General features: G+C 32.8%; 2 protein-coding genes across 3 annotated transcripts; one reads left to right on the forward strand and one right to left on the reverse strand.

Moving 5' to 3' along the window:
* LOC140043450 (protein moonraker-like) lies at positions 1-9978 on the reverse strand. 2 transcript variants are annotated; one of them, XM_072087960.1, is made up of 14 exons: positions 9929-9966; positions 7652-8335; positions 7201-7334; positions 6839-6901; positions 6283-6510; positions 5686-5809; positions 5366-5494; positions 5015-5190; positions 4020-4439; positions 3474-3596; positions 2701-2865; positions 1991-2142; positions 679-1125; positions 1-256 (listed from the first exon to the last, which is right to left on the reverse strand). In XM_072087960.1, exons 2-14 carry the CDS (start codon positions 8307-8309, stop codon positions 148-150), a joined length of 2928 nt encoding a protein of 975 aa, XP_071944061.1. In that variant the 5' UTR covers positions 8310-8335; positions 9929-9966; the 3' UTR covers positions 1-147. The 2 variants fall into 2 exon arrangements, with proteins under 2 accessions (XP_071944061.1, XP_071944063.1); XM_072087962.1 differs by lacking the exon at positions 679-1125 and having other exon boundaries at positions 9929-9978.
* A 245-nt stretch (positions 9979-10223) lies between these two features.
* On the forward strand, positions 10224-16285 carry LOC140044672 (uncharacterized). The gene is made up of 9 exons (XM_072089283.1): positions 10224-10311; positions 11527-11985; positions 12743-12793; positions 13114-13182; positions 13425-13554; positions 13856-14054; positions 14502-14617; positions 15010-15060; positions 15300-16285. The coding sequence occupies exons 2-9, from the start codon at positions 11682-11684 to the stop codon at positions 15430-15432; spliced, it is 1053 nt and encodes a 350-aa protein (XP_071945384.1). The 5' UTR covers positions 10224-10311; positions 11527-11681; the 3' UTR covers positions 15433-16285.
* Positions 16286-16353: the final 68 nt, after the last annotated feature.

A 16353-nucleotide genomic window follows, 5' to 3' on the forward strand; every position in this document is an offset into this window, starting at 1 on the left:
AAGAACATTTTTCATTAAGTCTTATTTTGATATATAACATTTCAGTTAAAAAAGTACATTTTTGGTTTCAGTTAAAATTAAATTTTTGTTAGAATGCAGTTAAGACACACGAACACAATCTGAATAACGCGACACGGTACCAGATGATTATTCGCCAAATTCCCGTTTGTAAACATTTTCTACAAATCCTTCAGTCATACTGCCAATTTCATCGGATACACCATCTAATAACTCGTTCACAATTTCATCAGCCACCCTTAAATGAAAAAAAAATAAATTAAATTAAATATAAAACTTGGTATGTGATAGTAGATGTGTTCATTCATACACTATGTGTTCATATACACTACAGTATACCTTGCTATTAACTCTAATGTACCTCCTATATGTTTCAGAGGTACATTTGACTTTAACTTCAGAATTTAATGTCAAGGGATAGAAATGCCATAACACCAGATTATTATCTGTGCATATATCAGATACAGATTTAACTATGATACAGAAAGGAGTGTTAAGCTCTGTCTACACTATCAAACTTTATGTGACAAAAAAATGTGATGTGCGCATAATGAACATGATGATGTCATATCACTACCATATTTGGGCACATCACATATATAAAATGTCTGTATTGTATGTTTATCAATCAGAAATGAATGTGTTGAGAACTGAACCTACTCTTCCACAAGTTTCCAAGGGTTGAATGTGCCGTATGTGTGGTGACTTGTTTTCTTCAAATATTGCTCAAAGCGATTTTTACGCTCTTCGATTTTTTTACGGCTCTCGGTTGGAATGGATAAGGTTGTGCAAGGCTTAACAAGAGGTGCAAAGCTTTCTACCGTGTCCACATCCCTACTTTGTTTAGAATGATAATGTTTTCTAGGTTCAGGTTTATCTTGTTCAGATGAAATTTCTGTCAATGTTCTGAGATGTTTATCCCGAGAATGAAAATCTGGTTTGAAATGTCCAGTTTTGTATGAGTACTTTTCTGAATCAGAGGTGGCATCTTCTTCTGAGGAGTTATTAGGTAATCTAAATTGAATTATGGGAGTGTGAATTTTAGTGTCTTTTTTGTTCTTTGTGAATTGAAGAGCTGTGTGTTCTACTGGTACATCAACAGACATTCTGAAGAAGAAATAAGGAAAGGTAAATGATAAAAAAATGAATTGGATCTGTTTTTATTCTGGAATTAAGAAAAAAAATCTTGAAATGAAAGTTTACTGAAATGCCTCACCAAAAAGGTGCTGACTAGAATCATATAAAGTACTTCTCCATGCCTTATCTGAACCTTAAATTGGACCTATAAATTACACAATCTTTTTCATTTCGTTTATTAATCAACATATCAATGCATTTCGTAACAGCTCCATCCCATACTTCTGTATTGAAAATAATTTTATCCCTCTGTATAATATAATGTTGAAGTAATAGGAATCAAATATAATATGGTTTTTTTTTTTTTTTTTTTCAATTCACTTGGCCAGTCATTTAGATTTTTACTTGTTTTGATGTTGTGCTCGTTTATTTTAATGTTTTTATATGCTGTATTGTGTGGTTCTCAATTTTTGATGTTATTTTATGCTATCTTTTTAAAACATTTTAAATATTTTAAGTACCTTTTAACAATGTAAAAAATTGTCACAATTCTGTTTTTCTGTGAAGATGATTTTAATAAATATACCATTATGAATGAATGAATGAATGAATTTACATTTTAACTGCACAGTGTTAGTCCCACGTATGTGCATAACATTTAGTTATGAAAAATGGATGGTTTATTAATATATGGCAAAAAATACTAAATGAGATTATTTTGTATATATTTTTGTATACAACATATAAATATGAAAAATTCTATGCTGGGGCAATTTAAGCAAAATACAAACGAACGAGCAAGCTATGCCTAAAATATATATAAATCCAAAAGACGAATTACTGACAAAATTACAATGCTGTAAATAAAATAAGCAAAATATAAAATAAATTCTACCTTTCAAGCTGACTACCTTCTAATGGCGTTCCCTTGAGGTCTAACAAATCACACTCATCTTCATATTTGTTTTCTTTATGTTTAACACTATCATCATCAAAACTACTGTAGGTAATTTGTTGTAATCGGCGCCTAATAACATCTTCCTCCGTCTTCATAATGAAATAGTAAAACAAAATTAGGTTAGAACATATAATATTAATTCATACGGAGCCAAATGAAATTTTTGAACATATAATATTAATATCATACAATATACTGAAAAGCTTTGTTTGTCCATTATCAAAATAACAATAGAAATTCATCTTAAAGATTGGAAAATAATAGTAAAATAAAAAACAGATAAATATATGAAACAAAACTTAAAATGCGTTAACAATTTAGAAGTTAAAATTATTATTATTTATATTATTATTATTATTAGTAGGAAAGATAGCCCAGGTAGGAAGATACAATTTTGGACGCACATTTCTTCTTCTATTTAGGAGCAAACTTCATTGTTGAAGGCTACTTCTCCACTGGCTCAAGCTTTTGCAATTCTTATGCATCAGTCCTCTATGAATTATCCATTAGATTCCAGGACCATTTTGATACACCATGTGTATCGATGCATGCAATAGCAAACAATTGTACAAAAAACAATGCTCTCTCAAGATATTACAATAAAAATAGTTTCTAGCCTGTTAACTAACTCTCCATATTGCTTTTACCTCCATTTCTTCTAACCGTTGCAAAAGCTTTTCTAGTGTTGGTTCTTCCTGCATATCCAACGCTCTTTCCTCCATTACGATCTCGTCCTCAATTCTCTTCAGCTTCTCTGTTTCATTTACCAATGCATCATCTGTTTCGCTATCAAAATTGAGTTTTTCTCCAGGCTGAGATAAGTAAATATTATAGAAGATTAGTAAACAATTACTAAGGTCATATTGCAGGAATGGATGATAACAATTTATTTTTAAACGGCTCAGATAATGTAATTAAAAAATCAGGAAAAAGGGAAATTTTATACAAATTTTGAATGTTGCAGCTTTTGAAGGTTGGACCCTAGCAATTTGTATAAGCGGGTTACTGTCACTGTTCTTGTAGCTTCTGAAGACACATGGCCGTCATTGACGGATATTTAGTATCAATTGACTTCACTGCTGGTGTACTAGAGATTATATTGTTTATATTAATATACGTTTATATCATGATATAAACTTTTATTTTAATTTTTGATTTATATACATTGAGAATAAGTGCTATGTTATTAATTAAAATATTTATATTGTACAATTAGATGACCAACCTGCCCGTAACCCAGGGTGAGACCCTGATGGGTACTCTCCTCTGGGGTCAGGGGATCCCGGGGCTAATCAGGGGCAGGGACGCTTCAAATCCATCCACAGTCATTTAACAATATACAGCTTTATTTTACATCAATTTTAAGCTGCAACAGCAAATGAACTTGACTGTAATTAACTCATTAGCAGAATGTTAATACCTGTTGAGCAGGATGTTCTATGAGTGGTTGTACTTTCTTTCGAACAGCTTCCTCTGCTTCTTTAATTACCTTAGCTGTTAGCATATCAATTTCTTTAGACCTTAATGTGTCAATCTCTGATGTCTATAAAATACAACGAAAATAGTTACTCAATTATTTGACTAACCTCATAAAAAATTCTATAGATTTTTATAAATAATTAAATGCTAACTTTATTTTCTATGTGGATAACATTTTGTTATTCTAGTTTTGATGCACACATGCCTTTTGTGCCCAGATGATCAACACCTTAACATCCCATCTGAAGGATGAGAGTAACTTTTCCCTGAGATGGGGATACATACTGTACAAGACAACATCAAGCTGTCTACACTATCAAACTTTATGTGACAACAAAATGTGATGTGCCTATATATGGACATGATGATGTCATAGCACTACCATATTTAGGCATATCACTACCATATTTGGGCACATCACACTTCTTTTGTCAAACTATAGTTTGATAGTGTAGACAGAGCTTTAGATACAATGTAATTCAACAACCTTCTTTTCTGCTTCTTTGTCCAACCAGGCTTGCCTAGCCACTTCTTTTTCCACAAAACCAGACATCAAATGATTAAATTCCCCATTAGACTCTTCTTCAAAATGTACTTTTCGTCTCGCATTTCCTCGTCTGGGTGAAGGCCTAGGTGATTGCTTTGGGGACAATCTGGAATTATGTTGGGGTGAGGTCCTTGGTGACACTCTTGGTGAGTTTAGTGGAGAAATATCTGAGACACTGTCTTCAAGGTTAGCATCCATAATCCTTGGGACACCACCTGGTGACCAGGGAGGTAGAGGGTTACTTGGTGGTTTAACAGCTTCTCTTTTCTTTAGGTTGGATGCGATGGTAGAGCTGGTGAAGTGTACATCGTCAACTGTCTGCTTCTGCTGTTCAATTACATTCTTTTTTAATCGTTTTGACTATAAAAAAAAACAGAAAGTAAATAGTGGATAATGGATATTTTACATTTAGAAGGTGTCATGAATTTTAAATATGCTGTACAATTGTTCACCTTGCTAGAATCATAACACTATCAGTTTATTTTATTTAATACACTTTTACTATATTTTGTTTTTTATTCATGAGTGAATATAATGATCTACTGTATGCATCAATTAATTGGTTGGGGTGGTGCGGAGGGGTGGGGATAGGGTAGGGGTTGATAGTTGGGGTGGTGCGGAGGGGTGGGGATAGGGTAGGGGTTGATAGTTTGGGGTGGTGCGGAGGGGTGGGGATAGGGTAGGGGTTGATAGTTGGGGTGGTGCGGAGGGGTGGGGATAGGGGTTGATAGTTGTTTTGCCATTATACTGCACCTTTCTGTATGTAAATTAATAAATTGTTATATTTTATATTGTTATTGTAATTTTTTGTTTACAAATACTGTAGCTATATACCGATTATATATACAGATCGTATATTGAGTCATCTGTATCTTAAAAACATGATTTGAAATCTTAAATAGTATGCCCTCTCTCGCTCTCAGCATTGTGCTTACCTTGTGTGGTAATAGTACACCAGTTTTCCTGGTTGTTTTATTAGATTTGTATGCTCTTGGTGGATTACTGGTCCTAGCATGTCCTGCTGCAGTTTGTTTCTGTATATCTTTAGCTTTTATAAGCGCATTAAGTCGTGCTCTTAAGGCATAATCTCTCTCAGATACCTCAGAAAAATCTATAATTTAATATTGAATTATTATTAAAACTTATAATTTCCATATTCTGACTAATAGTTATCATAAATATTCATCCATATAATAGTAAGTGTTGTTGAATTGTTTAAATTTGGTTAATGGTTATAACTAACATGCATAAAAATCTTCATTCAAGATTACTATTAGTTTATTTACCATGTTCTTCTTGTAACCTATTCTCATGAGCATTGTCACCTCTGATTACTGATGTTTCTTCCGATTTTCTTGCAGATTCTATGTCTCTTACTGGCAATTCCTTATTTATATATGGGCTTGAGCTTGTTACTAAATAATAAATTGAAATGTGTTTCATTATTAAATATATATATATTCACACATTACTGAGCTAGATTTGAACAACCATCTCAGCAACTGTCTGTGGACAGAGGGATGAGTACCATTTGGTGGAAGAGACACAGGTTCTTCAACAATTTACATAAATAATATTACATTTACATTATAACTAATGTACCTACCCCTTTTCTTTCTGGTGATAGCTTTATTCTGTATTTGACTTGTTTTCTTTTTGTAGTGAGTCTTCTGAGAATTAGAATGTAAAGGTACTTTAGGCTTCATTTCTTCAGCATTATTTTGAAATTCCTGTAAAAAAAGCAAAATAATAGAAATAGAGGAAAAGATTATACCAGATACTATTAATGGAAATCATGATACAGAAACCAAGGAGAGTTAATGGGAGAACACTGCACTGTAAGCTCCTTGATTAAGAATTATAAACCTTTACCTACAATATATATAAAAAATAGGTTAGGGTGTGTGGCGTGTTGGACTACCGATTGTGAGTTCAAGTCCAATGTTCATGTCCAACACTTGTGTCCTTAGGCAAGATAGTTTATTAACATTGGTCTCTCTCCACCCAGGTGTACAAATGGGTCCCTGGTAAGGTCAAAACACAACTGCGCTAGGGCTGCATTATGGGAGTATATTTCCATTTGTGTTTGATCCAAAAATTATCGGGGGTAATAAAGTGAATCGCTTAGAGGCTTTATGCATGAAGCGCTATATGAATGACATATTATTCCTATTATTATTAATTAATTAGTCAGTTAACATACAACAGCTTCTTGGAGAATATCAAGGATATCATCAGGTACTCCATTGCCTCCAATTTCCATTTGACTACAACACAATGATAGCTGTTGAATCAACAGGGCTAGCTCTTGGTACATTGGAGGCTGGCTACTAGGGGCAGTTTCTCCTTGACTTGGTAGTTGTTGAATGAACGTTTGAAGTGCTCGCACAGCCCCACGATGGGCAGCTGCCAATCTGTTCAGTGCACGACTCTAAAATGATAAATTTGCTAATAATTTATTAACTATAGTATGCAATTACAGCTGCAAAAAAAACTTATATAATTCATTCATCTATACATTTATTTATCTATCAACAGCTTCAATAATAATCAATAACTTAAACATAAATTGTATAATCAAGAATATTGTAGGAAGGTAGGTAAAGTTTCCCCAAGTTTTTTATTCACATCCATACCTGCATGTATATATACTGTATCTGTATTAACAATTCATTGCAGAGGACATTAGCAATAGCCAGTAAATAGTATGTTTACTAGCATGAAAAATGTAAACATAATGAAAAGCATAAAAATGTTACCTTTTTTGTGTGACGAATTTGACTTGGTCCTATTCGATCCAAATCATCTTTAATTTCCCTAACCTATAAGAACAATTCAATAAATCAGGTAATAAGACAAACACCACTTTATCATTTAAGCCAATCATTTGCAAAAGCCTGATATAGAGAGAATAATTATAAAATGTTTTAAGTAATTTATATCAGCTGCTGCTTTTACAGATTTTTTCGACAGCTTTTCCAAGTTTTGTAAGTCTATCAAAGTGTTTAAGGTGATTTCATGAATAATGTCATTATAATAAAATCAGTAAAAGCAGCAGCTGATAAATTAATTTAAAAAGGTTCGGCATGTTTACGAAATGAATTATAAAATTTATTGAAACCTGTTGTTGTAAGGAATATAAAAGTCTTGCGGATCGACTTGCTTGTTCCGCTGCTCTTGCTTGTTTTCGTCGTGCTTCTACTTCATCTAGTTCCTGGTGATCTATTCCATGGGAGTCCTTGACGGGAGAAAGACCTGAACACAAGAACGAGCAACATATTATATAGAATATTATGCATGTTTTTAAGAGGTTTATGTTATCTGAGAAAAAAAGTTGTTGGTGTAGTAAGGAGTCATAAAACATGTAAAGACAAAATCCAAAACAAGATTCAAGAAATGTTATTAATATTAGTCCACTTAAGATGGAAATTCATTGCACTTACTGTACACGTAGACCTATAAAATACGGTTAATAGGCCAATGTTAAAATACTGTTAAAATGATTAAAATTCAAAACAAATGAAAATACAATGTAAAAACATTTCTGTATGCTTAAATTAAAATGTTCCCACCTTTTCTGGATAATGACTCAATCTTGTGTATATAATGACTTAATTCTTTTCGTAAACGTCTTATCTCCTGTGACTGCCTGTTATCTTGGTCTCTTGCTACTGATTCAGGACTAGACCTCTCTATCGTTCTAGGCCGTGGTCTTTCTCTATCCGGCCTCTCTCTTACAATATTTTTAGCATTCCGATTAGTATCGAGAATGTAACCTTTTGACCCTGTTGCATGTGACCTACTTGTAAACACAGCAGGATTTTGTTTGATGTTATTTTTTGATTCTCCTTTTCCATCAGTCCTGTCTGTTGTCATTTCTTTCTTTGATGTTCCCTTCTTCTTTGTTTTCTTCACTGACTTTTTAGGGGTTCCCTGCCAGTTTTCTAAGTCATAATCTTTGGAAAATCTTCTTTGCCCAATATCACGCTTGGCAAGCTGAACTGCGATTGATAACTGTTCCCGGGACACTGCGCTCATCTTGATGGGTTGAGGTTGATCATTCTTTGGCCTGTCCAGTTTTTCTGGTTGGGTATCTGTTAATTTCTCAACAATAATTGGTCCTGGTTTGTTGAATTTTATAGATGCATTTTTAGTGTTGATTGGTGGTTGATTTAGGTTAAAAAACAGTTGGTTGTACTGTGAGGAAATTCCCCTTGTAGAGCCCTGCATCTTCTTTATAATACTACACTGTAATCCTTAAAAATATAAAACAATTTAGTTTACAATTATATAAACTACAAAATTAAAGCTAAATAATAAATATATATCACAGTGAATCTAAATAATAAACATTGAAAATGTATTTAAATTGCTGGTAAACAGAATGCAGTTATGTGAGTTTTGTTTGGTTTTTGTAGCTTTTAGGTTCCTAAACGCTTTAAAAAAATTAAATTTAAAAAATACAATCGTATTCTTATAATTATTTATTAATATTGATTGACTGATCCATAGTTGTTTGGTATTTATTTTCAGTTGTCAGCAAAGTTAATTTTTGTCTATAGATAACCATCATATAAGTTTGTATATTACAAAAACACGATGAAATTGAAACAACGATCTATGTATAGGCCTAGACTCTAGGCCTAGTGCGCTCTCTGTACAAAAATGTGCTTGCATCATCGTTGTTTGTTAAATCAAACCTCCTATTGTTGTTTCAATTTGCAAGTGGATAAATTAAAGAAAGGGTATGTATCCTAATCGGCGCTACTGCAGTTTCGCACCACACTGTTATATCTTCGATATCTTCGTTTTTTACACTCACAACATAATATTATGTAACATGTTTATACGATTCGACCACTTACTAAGTAATTTTTTTTAAATAACAATACTTTTCAAAACATTTTAAACAATACTGAACTCGCTGTCAACACACTGCGAAATGTTCGTCATATTTATCACTTAATTGCCAGAATTTATGCTTCATTTTACACCAAAAATTGTAGAAACTATAGAGGGCAGTGTTATAAAATCCGATTACACATAGGCCTATTTAGTTTTGAAAAGCAAGAAATGTTTTCAGCTGGCGAAATAATAAATGTTAAATTAATATTTCATTATTAGTATTAATAATAATATTTATATTAATGGTTCCTATCAATGTTTTATGTACGGACTCATATCGTCGCCCTTTTGATATGTACAGCTGGTTCTTTATAAAAACCACTCTTTGCAGTTTAAAAATAAAAACAGAAAATAAAACATACATTGATTTCTGGCAATTTTCTGATTCTAAAATGGCCACAGTTCGATCGAAGTATTCGCGAAAAAAGTAGCTGTTTTGAAAGGCATTTTTTGTTATGATAAAGGTAATTAACGGTGGCTAAATCATGGGAACATGTTACATAATGGCCCAAAATTGTAGGGTGTTGGTGATTTCTCCATGGTTGGTGTGAGAAAAAAATTAAGCGAGAAATCGAAGATATAACAGTGTGGTGCGAAACTGCAGTAGCGCCTCATAATCCCTCAAAATATAAAAGCCCAAATATAAAGAAGAAGGTAAACTCGAAGCTTAGGCCTAGGCCGGTAAATTAAACCAATCTCTAAGAAAGGAACGGGCCATAATCGTGGTTTTGGCCGCTGCGGAAGCCAGTCCTCTAGGCCTACGTACCTTTATTTATTAGGCCTAGGCCTAGTAGGCCTAGCTAGGCTAGGCCTCTAGGCCTAGCACATGAATGTTAATAAAACCAAAAGTACTATTTGAAAAACGAAAATACTAAATCCTATGTTGAATTATATTTATATCAAAACATTTAAAACGGTAGTTTAATGAAATATACATGTCATACCACAAAAAAAGATGAATATTCATTCGTTGTTTTATATTTATCAATTTAAATTGTCCGCCATCATTTTAATATTGAATAATTGTAGTTTTGCAGAATTAAAAAATGAATTAAAATAACGTTTAAAAATTCCAATATTGGTATCTAAATAATAGTTTTATGTGGAAATAAATATTATTACACTCAAATATTATTTTTTTTTAATAATAAAGACATTTTGTAAAAAAATTAGGCGAAAAGTTTATGAAAAAGGTAACAGTGTCGTAACCACCATCATAGCAACAACTCATTAACATAATGATGTCTCTCTCTCAGCTCTCTCTCTGCTGAATATATAAACAGCAAGCAACGCAGTAGTGTTTTTGTGAAAACAAAGTAGGGTCACTGTAAGTATTTATTGATGTAATATATTGGTAGTTTTAAAGTAGAATTTTTAATGAAATTTATAAAGTTTTAGGCTATGTATGTAGCCTACCAAATGTCTCTCTAGAATAGACTTTATACAGGCGATCCGCGAGGTATAAACTGAGAGGAATCCTAAACTCTAGGCCTGAGTCTGAGCACTTCACTGCTGCAGTGCTAGAACACAGACTACCAGTTCTCAAGAATCATGTTCGTGCTGAGACTGCTCTGAGTCAAAAGTAGGCCTAGGAATAGAATAGTAAGAAATAGAAGTTTACAGATATCCTATCAGACACACTCTGTAGTTTTTTCGTTTCGTAATTGGGATTTCAGGGAAGTAAACGTGTAAGAATATTATTGATGTATTTATTGTCCCTTTCTTTGACTAGGCCTAGGCCTAGGTAATTCCAAAAAAAAGTTTCAAAAAAATATTTTAAAATTTCATTTTGAAGTATCATAATAGTTATTAACTTTCACCAAAAAAATCATTTAACTGAAATACAAGTTTTTTGTTCAAAAAATAACTTTGACTTCCAGTCAAAGTTTACGATCAAAACATATCTCACAATGCAACGCGCTTGTTTAGCTACTCTGCATAATCATAAAACTGCCTGGCGATCTGTATAAACACCTTCTTGAAATCTTTGTTTACTTTTGCTCACAACGATTTTCCAGACGAAATGTAATCAAATTAATTTACCTGTTAATTACGTAAACTTGTTGTTTTTGACTCGAATTTTCGACTCAAAGTGAATAACTTACTTTGATATGCCCACTTTAAATTTAGAATATTTTGACCATCATTTGTTGTGTTTCATGGGACAAAAAAAACAAAAGATTATTGACTAAAAGTAAAAATGATGGCGTGTGTGTGTCCAACATCTCAAGAAGATGTTTTGGTAATGGTAGCCTTTCGCGGTTATCACTGATTTTTTACATTATATCTCATACGATTATCTGAACTACAATTCAAAACACACATCACAAACAATCTCATCATATTCTGCAGTATTCCAGATGCTGTGGGCAGGCAGTATTCCACTGAACATTTTCATAAAACAATTTTACACTAAAGGGTTCCCTCATCTACACCAATATGATGTAGTAATGTGGGTACAAGGTTCTAAGGCATCTGACCCTATTGTTCAATGCCTTTTAAAACTTATCTAACTACTTAAACTGTAACAATTTTTTTTCAGACTTTTTACTTGTGCAGATGAGCAGTTAAATTTGTTAATGATGTTGAGGATCAAACTAATGATGGCCAATCAAATTTGAGTTTGAATTAAATTATTTAAAATTGAAGAATACAGCAGCTGTTTTGCAACAGAGTTTTAACAATCCAAGAACTATCATGTCAATGTCATCTTCAAGCCTACCACGGTTACAAAACCTTCCGCAGTGGCCTAGGCTAAGCTCTATGGACAAATCACGGTATCCTAAGCCATTTCTACGTGATCAGCTACAAGTGCTGCCTCCGCCTACTAAGGCTAGAGAATTACGGGACAATTTGGATCTAGATAGCTCAGTGTCCGATATGGATCAAACAGCTAGATTGCATCACCTTGAGAAGAGTATTGACTTTTTAAAACATCAACATGAAGAGATACTTAGAAGTTTACACGAAGAAATTGGAAAATTGAAATTGGAAAATAAAGGTAGAATTTTACAATTTAAAATAAACATTAAATTCTCATCAGATTACAGTCTTTAGTAGAAGAAAAGCTTGGTTTGCACTTAATGTAATCACTATACACTGCAAATAAATTGACCAATCACAATATGATGGCTTACCTGAATTATCACTTGTGATTGGCCAACTCACCTACAGTAACTACATTTTTATGTTGTATCCTTTAAGTGTAAGTGAGAACCATGCTTTAACCACTGTCTACACTAACTAGTTTGACAAAAAAAGTGTGATGTGCCAAAATATGGTAGTGATATGAAATCATCATATCCGTAGGCACTTCACATTTTTTTGTCAATTTGTAGACAGAGTTTTGGGCGTTAACAGCATGTAACTGTAAGTAGGTAAAGACAGATTATACAGCACAGGCTAAAATATGATGACCTAGTAAATATTATGGAAATCACAGAAAAATACATGTACACATCCCATTATGGCAATTATGTTGTCTAATTATACCATACAGGTAGTCTAGTGCTTCATTAATTACTCAGTAAATTAATGAATAGTAATTCAGACTAATTAAAAACAGTGATTTGTTAACCATTATGATCTTCAACTGGATATACCATTTTAAAACTTTACATGATAAACATTCTTTGACTAGATTTGAACCTACTATCCTCTTACATGAAAGCATTTTTATCAACTAATGAACGCTTAGATTACTGAATTGAACCCTTACGATTGAAAACATTTTAAACTTTATATATATTTTCTTGCAGATTTACATTTTAAAGTAATAATGGCAAGAGGAAATAGCCCACCTGGTTCAGGTAATTTGACAGAATTCAAAGCCACATTTCAAAAGCATTATTGAATGTTATGTAAAATATCTGAAGGCCAGCTATTTGTAGTAATAATTAATTAACCTCTAGAAATAGTGTAGTGTGTTATGCTATGGCAGTACAGTAGTCTAAATACATAGACATTCTAACTTTAGCTTTCAAGCAACCATAAGCGATTTATGCAGGTGTTATTGCTGATTTATATAAGTGGCATTGATCATTTGAGAGAATTCTTTATATGGTTCTAATATTAGAAGATACAGTATCATCGTTCAATTTACATTTGAAATGAATATTTTCTGTCTTAGATAAAAGTAATGAATCAAGTAGAAAATCATTAACAAGTGCAGAAGAAAATGTTCCTGTTATTGCACAAGGTAGATTGCTAAAACATAGTATATAGTAAATAACACCATCATCATGACATTATCACATCATCATCTTTATGACAATAATCAATAATAGGATACAAATCATGGCAATATTCAAAATACATCATTCTAATTCATTATCATAATCATCATTCATTCTCTTTTTTTATCATCATCATTTGTTATCACCTTGCAAGTGATTCAACTTGTGAATCAATAATCTATATGTATATCTTTCTTTTATTTAGCTGTTTCATTGGACGAATTTAAGTCGCGCTTCCTAGAAGGAGAACAGCGCGAGTTACGATACGCCCTTCAAGAAGCACGCAATAGAAACTTATATCTGCAACAAATGTTGGAGCAAGCTATCAACAGAAGGTGTGTGTAACATGAAAACATTCTTACATTGTCAACAGTAAAATAGTGCAGTGTCAAATGGCATTTATATCTATATAATTATACATGTTCTGTTTTTTAAAAATGTAATATATCAGCAAAGATACCCACACCAGTGTTTCAAATGTAGTTAAAAACCTTTCAAACATTCTGATATCCTTTGTGTATGGCTGCGTGCAGTACCAACAAATGTGGAAACGTTCAAATATTCTCTCTCATTCGATATAGAAATAAATATATAACAACTCAATTTAACAAAATAAATACAACTTTTACATTGTAGGACACCAAATATTGAAACAGGTCAACAAACGACCCCACCACATCGAGGTATGTCCCACCCAGATCCCCCTATGCCTGTGTCAACTAGGCCGCTCAAAATTCAACGACCCACTGATTCCTCACCGCGCTCTCCAACTCTGGATGAATGTGAAATTATTATACGTCATCTACAAGAGTCTAATGAACGACAAAATTATGAGGTATGTGTAGCCCACACCTATTGTTTTTGTTATTCCATCACAATTAAGTCAGGTATTTTCCTTCACTTAAGTCATATATTTACAGCCACAGTCTCTTGGTAATTGTTTTGTTAACTAATAAGGAATAATTACTGTGTATCCTCTGGTATAATCTCACCCATAAAATTGGGCCGACTTTAGGGGTGGGACTATACCTGGGGAAACCCTGGTTCAGGAAAAAAATGATTAGTAAGCATTTCTTGTAAATGCTCATCTGAACTGGCTAGAGAGAGGCCTACATCCAGACCAAAAGCCAATACTGGGACTATACCAGGGGAATGCCTGTTTGAAATCAGACATATAGAGTAGGGGGTGGGATTAGACCTGAAGTGGGATTATACCCAAGGTTATACGGTAATCAATATTGTAATGATTGTACTTATTCACAATATTGTACTTTTATTGCAGCTTACAAGGTTAAAAGCAGATCTAAAAGATGTTTTATACTCACATAAGTGGACTCCAGATGCATATTTATTAGCCAAAGCATATATAGCAGAGGAAGATGGTGACACCAATGCAGAGTAAGAACTTATGATATACAGTCGTTAGAACCCTATAAAGCTCTGTCTACCCTATAGAAAAAGTGTTATGTTCCCAAATATGGTGGTGATATGCCTATTTGTGTTGGTGATATGCCCAAATATGTTACTGATACTGACATAATCATGTCCATATATGGGCACATCACATTTTTTGTCACTTAAGTTTGATAGTGTAGACAAATCTTTAAGGTAATACCTTTAAGACCCAACAAAGTGTTGTTTCACTCTTCCTTTGTCTGACTAGGCAACTCCTTCTTTTCCCCACAATGGAATGCTAGCTAAGTCACTCTTCAGTCACTATTCCCAGGGTGTATAGAGAATAAATAAACATTGTTACAATTGTAATAACATGCTTTATTTTGTTCTTTCAGGGGTGAAGGAAAATCCCCTCGTGTTGCCTTGAAGAATCACTCAAGGAAAATGTAAGACATTTCTTGATATACAATAAGTAACATGTGACAACAAAAATATGGTGTGCCCATATATGAACATGATGATGTCATATCTCTACCATATTTGGGTATATCACTACCATATTTGGGTACATCACATTTTTTTGTCACATACACTTTGATAGTGTAGACAGAGCTTTAACTGATTTAACTTGTTTATAGATACATAGATTTTGTTTTATTGCAATGTTTGTTTTTCTTGTTTTCAGACCCGATTCAGCTTTTCAAAAAGACACGATATCGCTACCACCGCTCCCTCAGACTCACGGCAACAAAGTAGCAGAGCGACAGAGACGAGTTGAAGCCATTAAAAGACAAAAACACACACAAGTTTCATTCTAAATTAGTGCTTTTAAATCAACTGATTAAAGTAATTAAACTTGGGAAAAAAAGTATCATGCTTTCTTTTACTAATCTTTTAATCTAGCTTTTTAAATCAATTTTTAATGCATCATGTACTAAATTTGAATGTATATGGTTAGCTGATTCTTGGTACTGTGCCTATAATTTCTACAGTATCATAGGCAAATTCTGTGATACAATGTCACATATGTATCACATATATCATCTGTATTATAAGTAATAACCTTAACATAATACAAGCACCACTTGTGATACATAAGTGACACTGTATAATACTGGACTTAATATTTCATGGGTGGAGAGATATAGTACAGGAAATTTAGTGATGCAATTTTGCTGTGATGTCATCAGTTCATAATGATGTCATCAGTCACGATGATGTCATCAGTCACGATGATGTCATAAGTCATAATGATGTCATATTCTGTGTACAATTAATTTAAGATAATCAACTCTGTAAAATGAAGATTTTTGAATGAAAATTCTACATTGTTGGCATGGATGTTGTATTATAAATTGAATCTTACAGAACCACAGCCCCTTTCAAAAATTAAATGTTGATGAGAAGGACAATATTTCCTCCCAAACTCAAATTGTAGTGAAATCCCAAGTTGGAAGCCCTGTCTTTTTGTATTAATAAAGTAAACTGAAATTTACATTACCAGTGTTTGACAACTCTATTAGACACCTTTTTCTTGTTAAAACAAGACAAAATAATTTCTGGACATTTTTAATATTTTTGTATATTTTAGTACAAAAAAGTAGTTTATGTAAATACTTTATTTGTAGAAATTTTGCAGTGACGTATGAAGCTGTTAAACGAAAATACAGAATATTAAATGCCTTAATTTTATGCTGGTATCAACAATGTTATAAAGTAAAAAATAAATAAACAAAGCT

This window comes from Antedon mediterranea, chromosome 3 (assembly GCF_964355755.1).
Source record: "Antedon mediterranea chromosome 3, ecAntMedi1.1, whole genome shotgun sequence".
Classification (NCBI taxonomy): Eukaryota; Metazoa; Echinodermata; class Crinoidea; order Comatulida; family Antedonidae; genus Antedon; species Antedon mediterranea.

Coding starts and splice junctions, on each gene's coding strand:
- LOC140043450 (XM_072087960.1), bottom strand. CDS start 8,309: ATGCAGGGCTCTACAAGGGGAATTTCCTCACAGTACAACCAACTGTTT. Junction 5,810..6,282: donor ATATTCTCCAAGAAGCTGTT/GTATGTTAACTG, acceptor CTTTTTTTACAG/GAATTTCAAAATAATGCTGA. Junction 1,126..1,990: donor GAAGGTAGTCAGCTTGAAAG/GTAGAATTTATT, acceptor TTTCTTCTTCAG/AATGTCTGTTGATGTACCAG.
- LOC140044672 (XM_072089283.1), top strand. CDS start 11,682: ATGTCAATGTCATCTTCAAGCCTACCACGGTTACAAAACCTTCCGCAG. Junction 12,794..13,113: donor AAATAGCCCACCTGGTTCAG/GTAATTTGACAG, acceptor TTTCTGTCTTAG/ATAAAAGTAATGAATCAAGT. Junction 15,061..15,299: donor AAGAATCACTCAAGGAAAAT/GTAAGACATTTC, acceptor TCTTGTTTTCAG/ACCCGATTCAGCTTTTCAAA.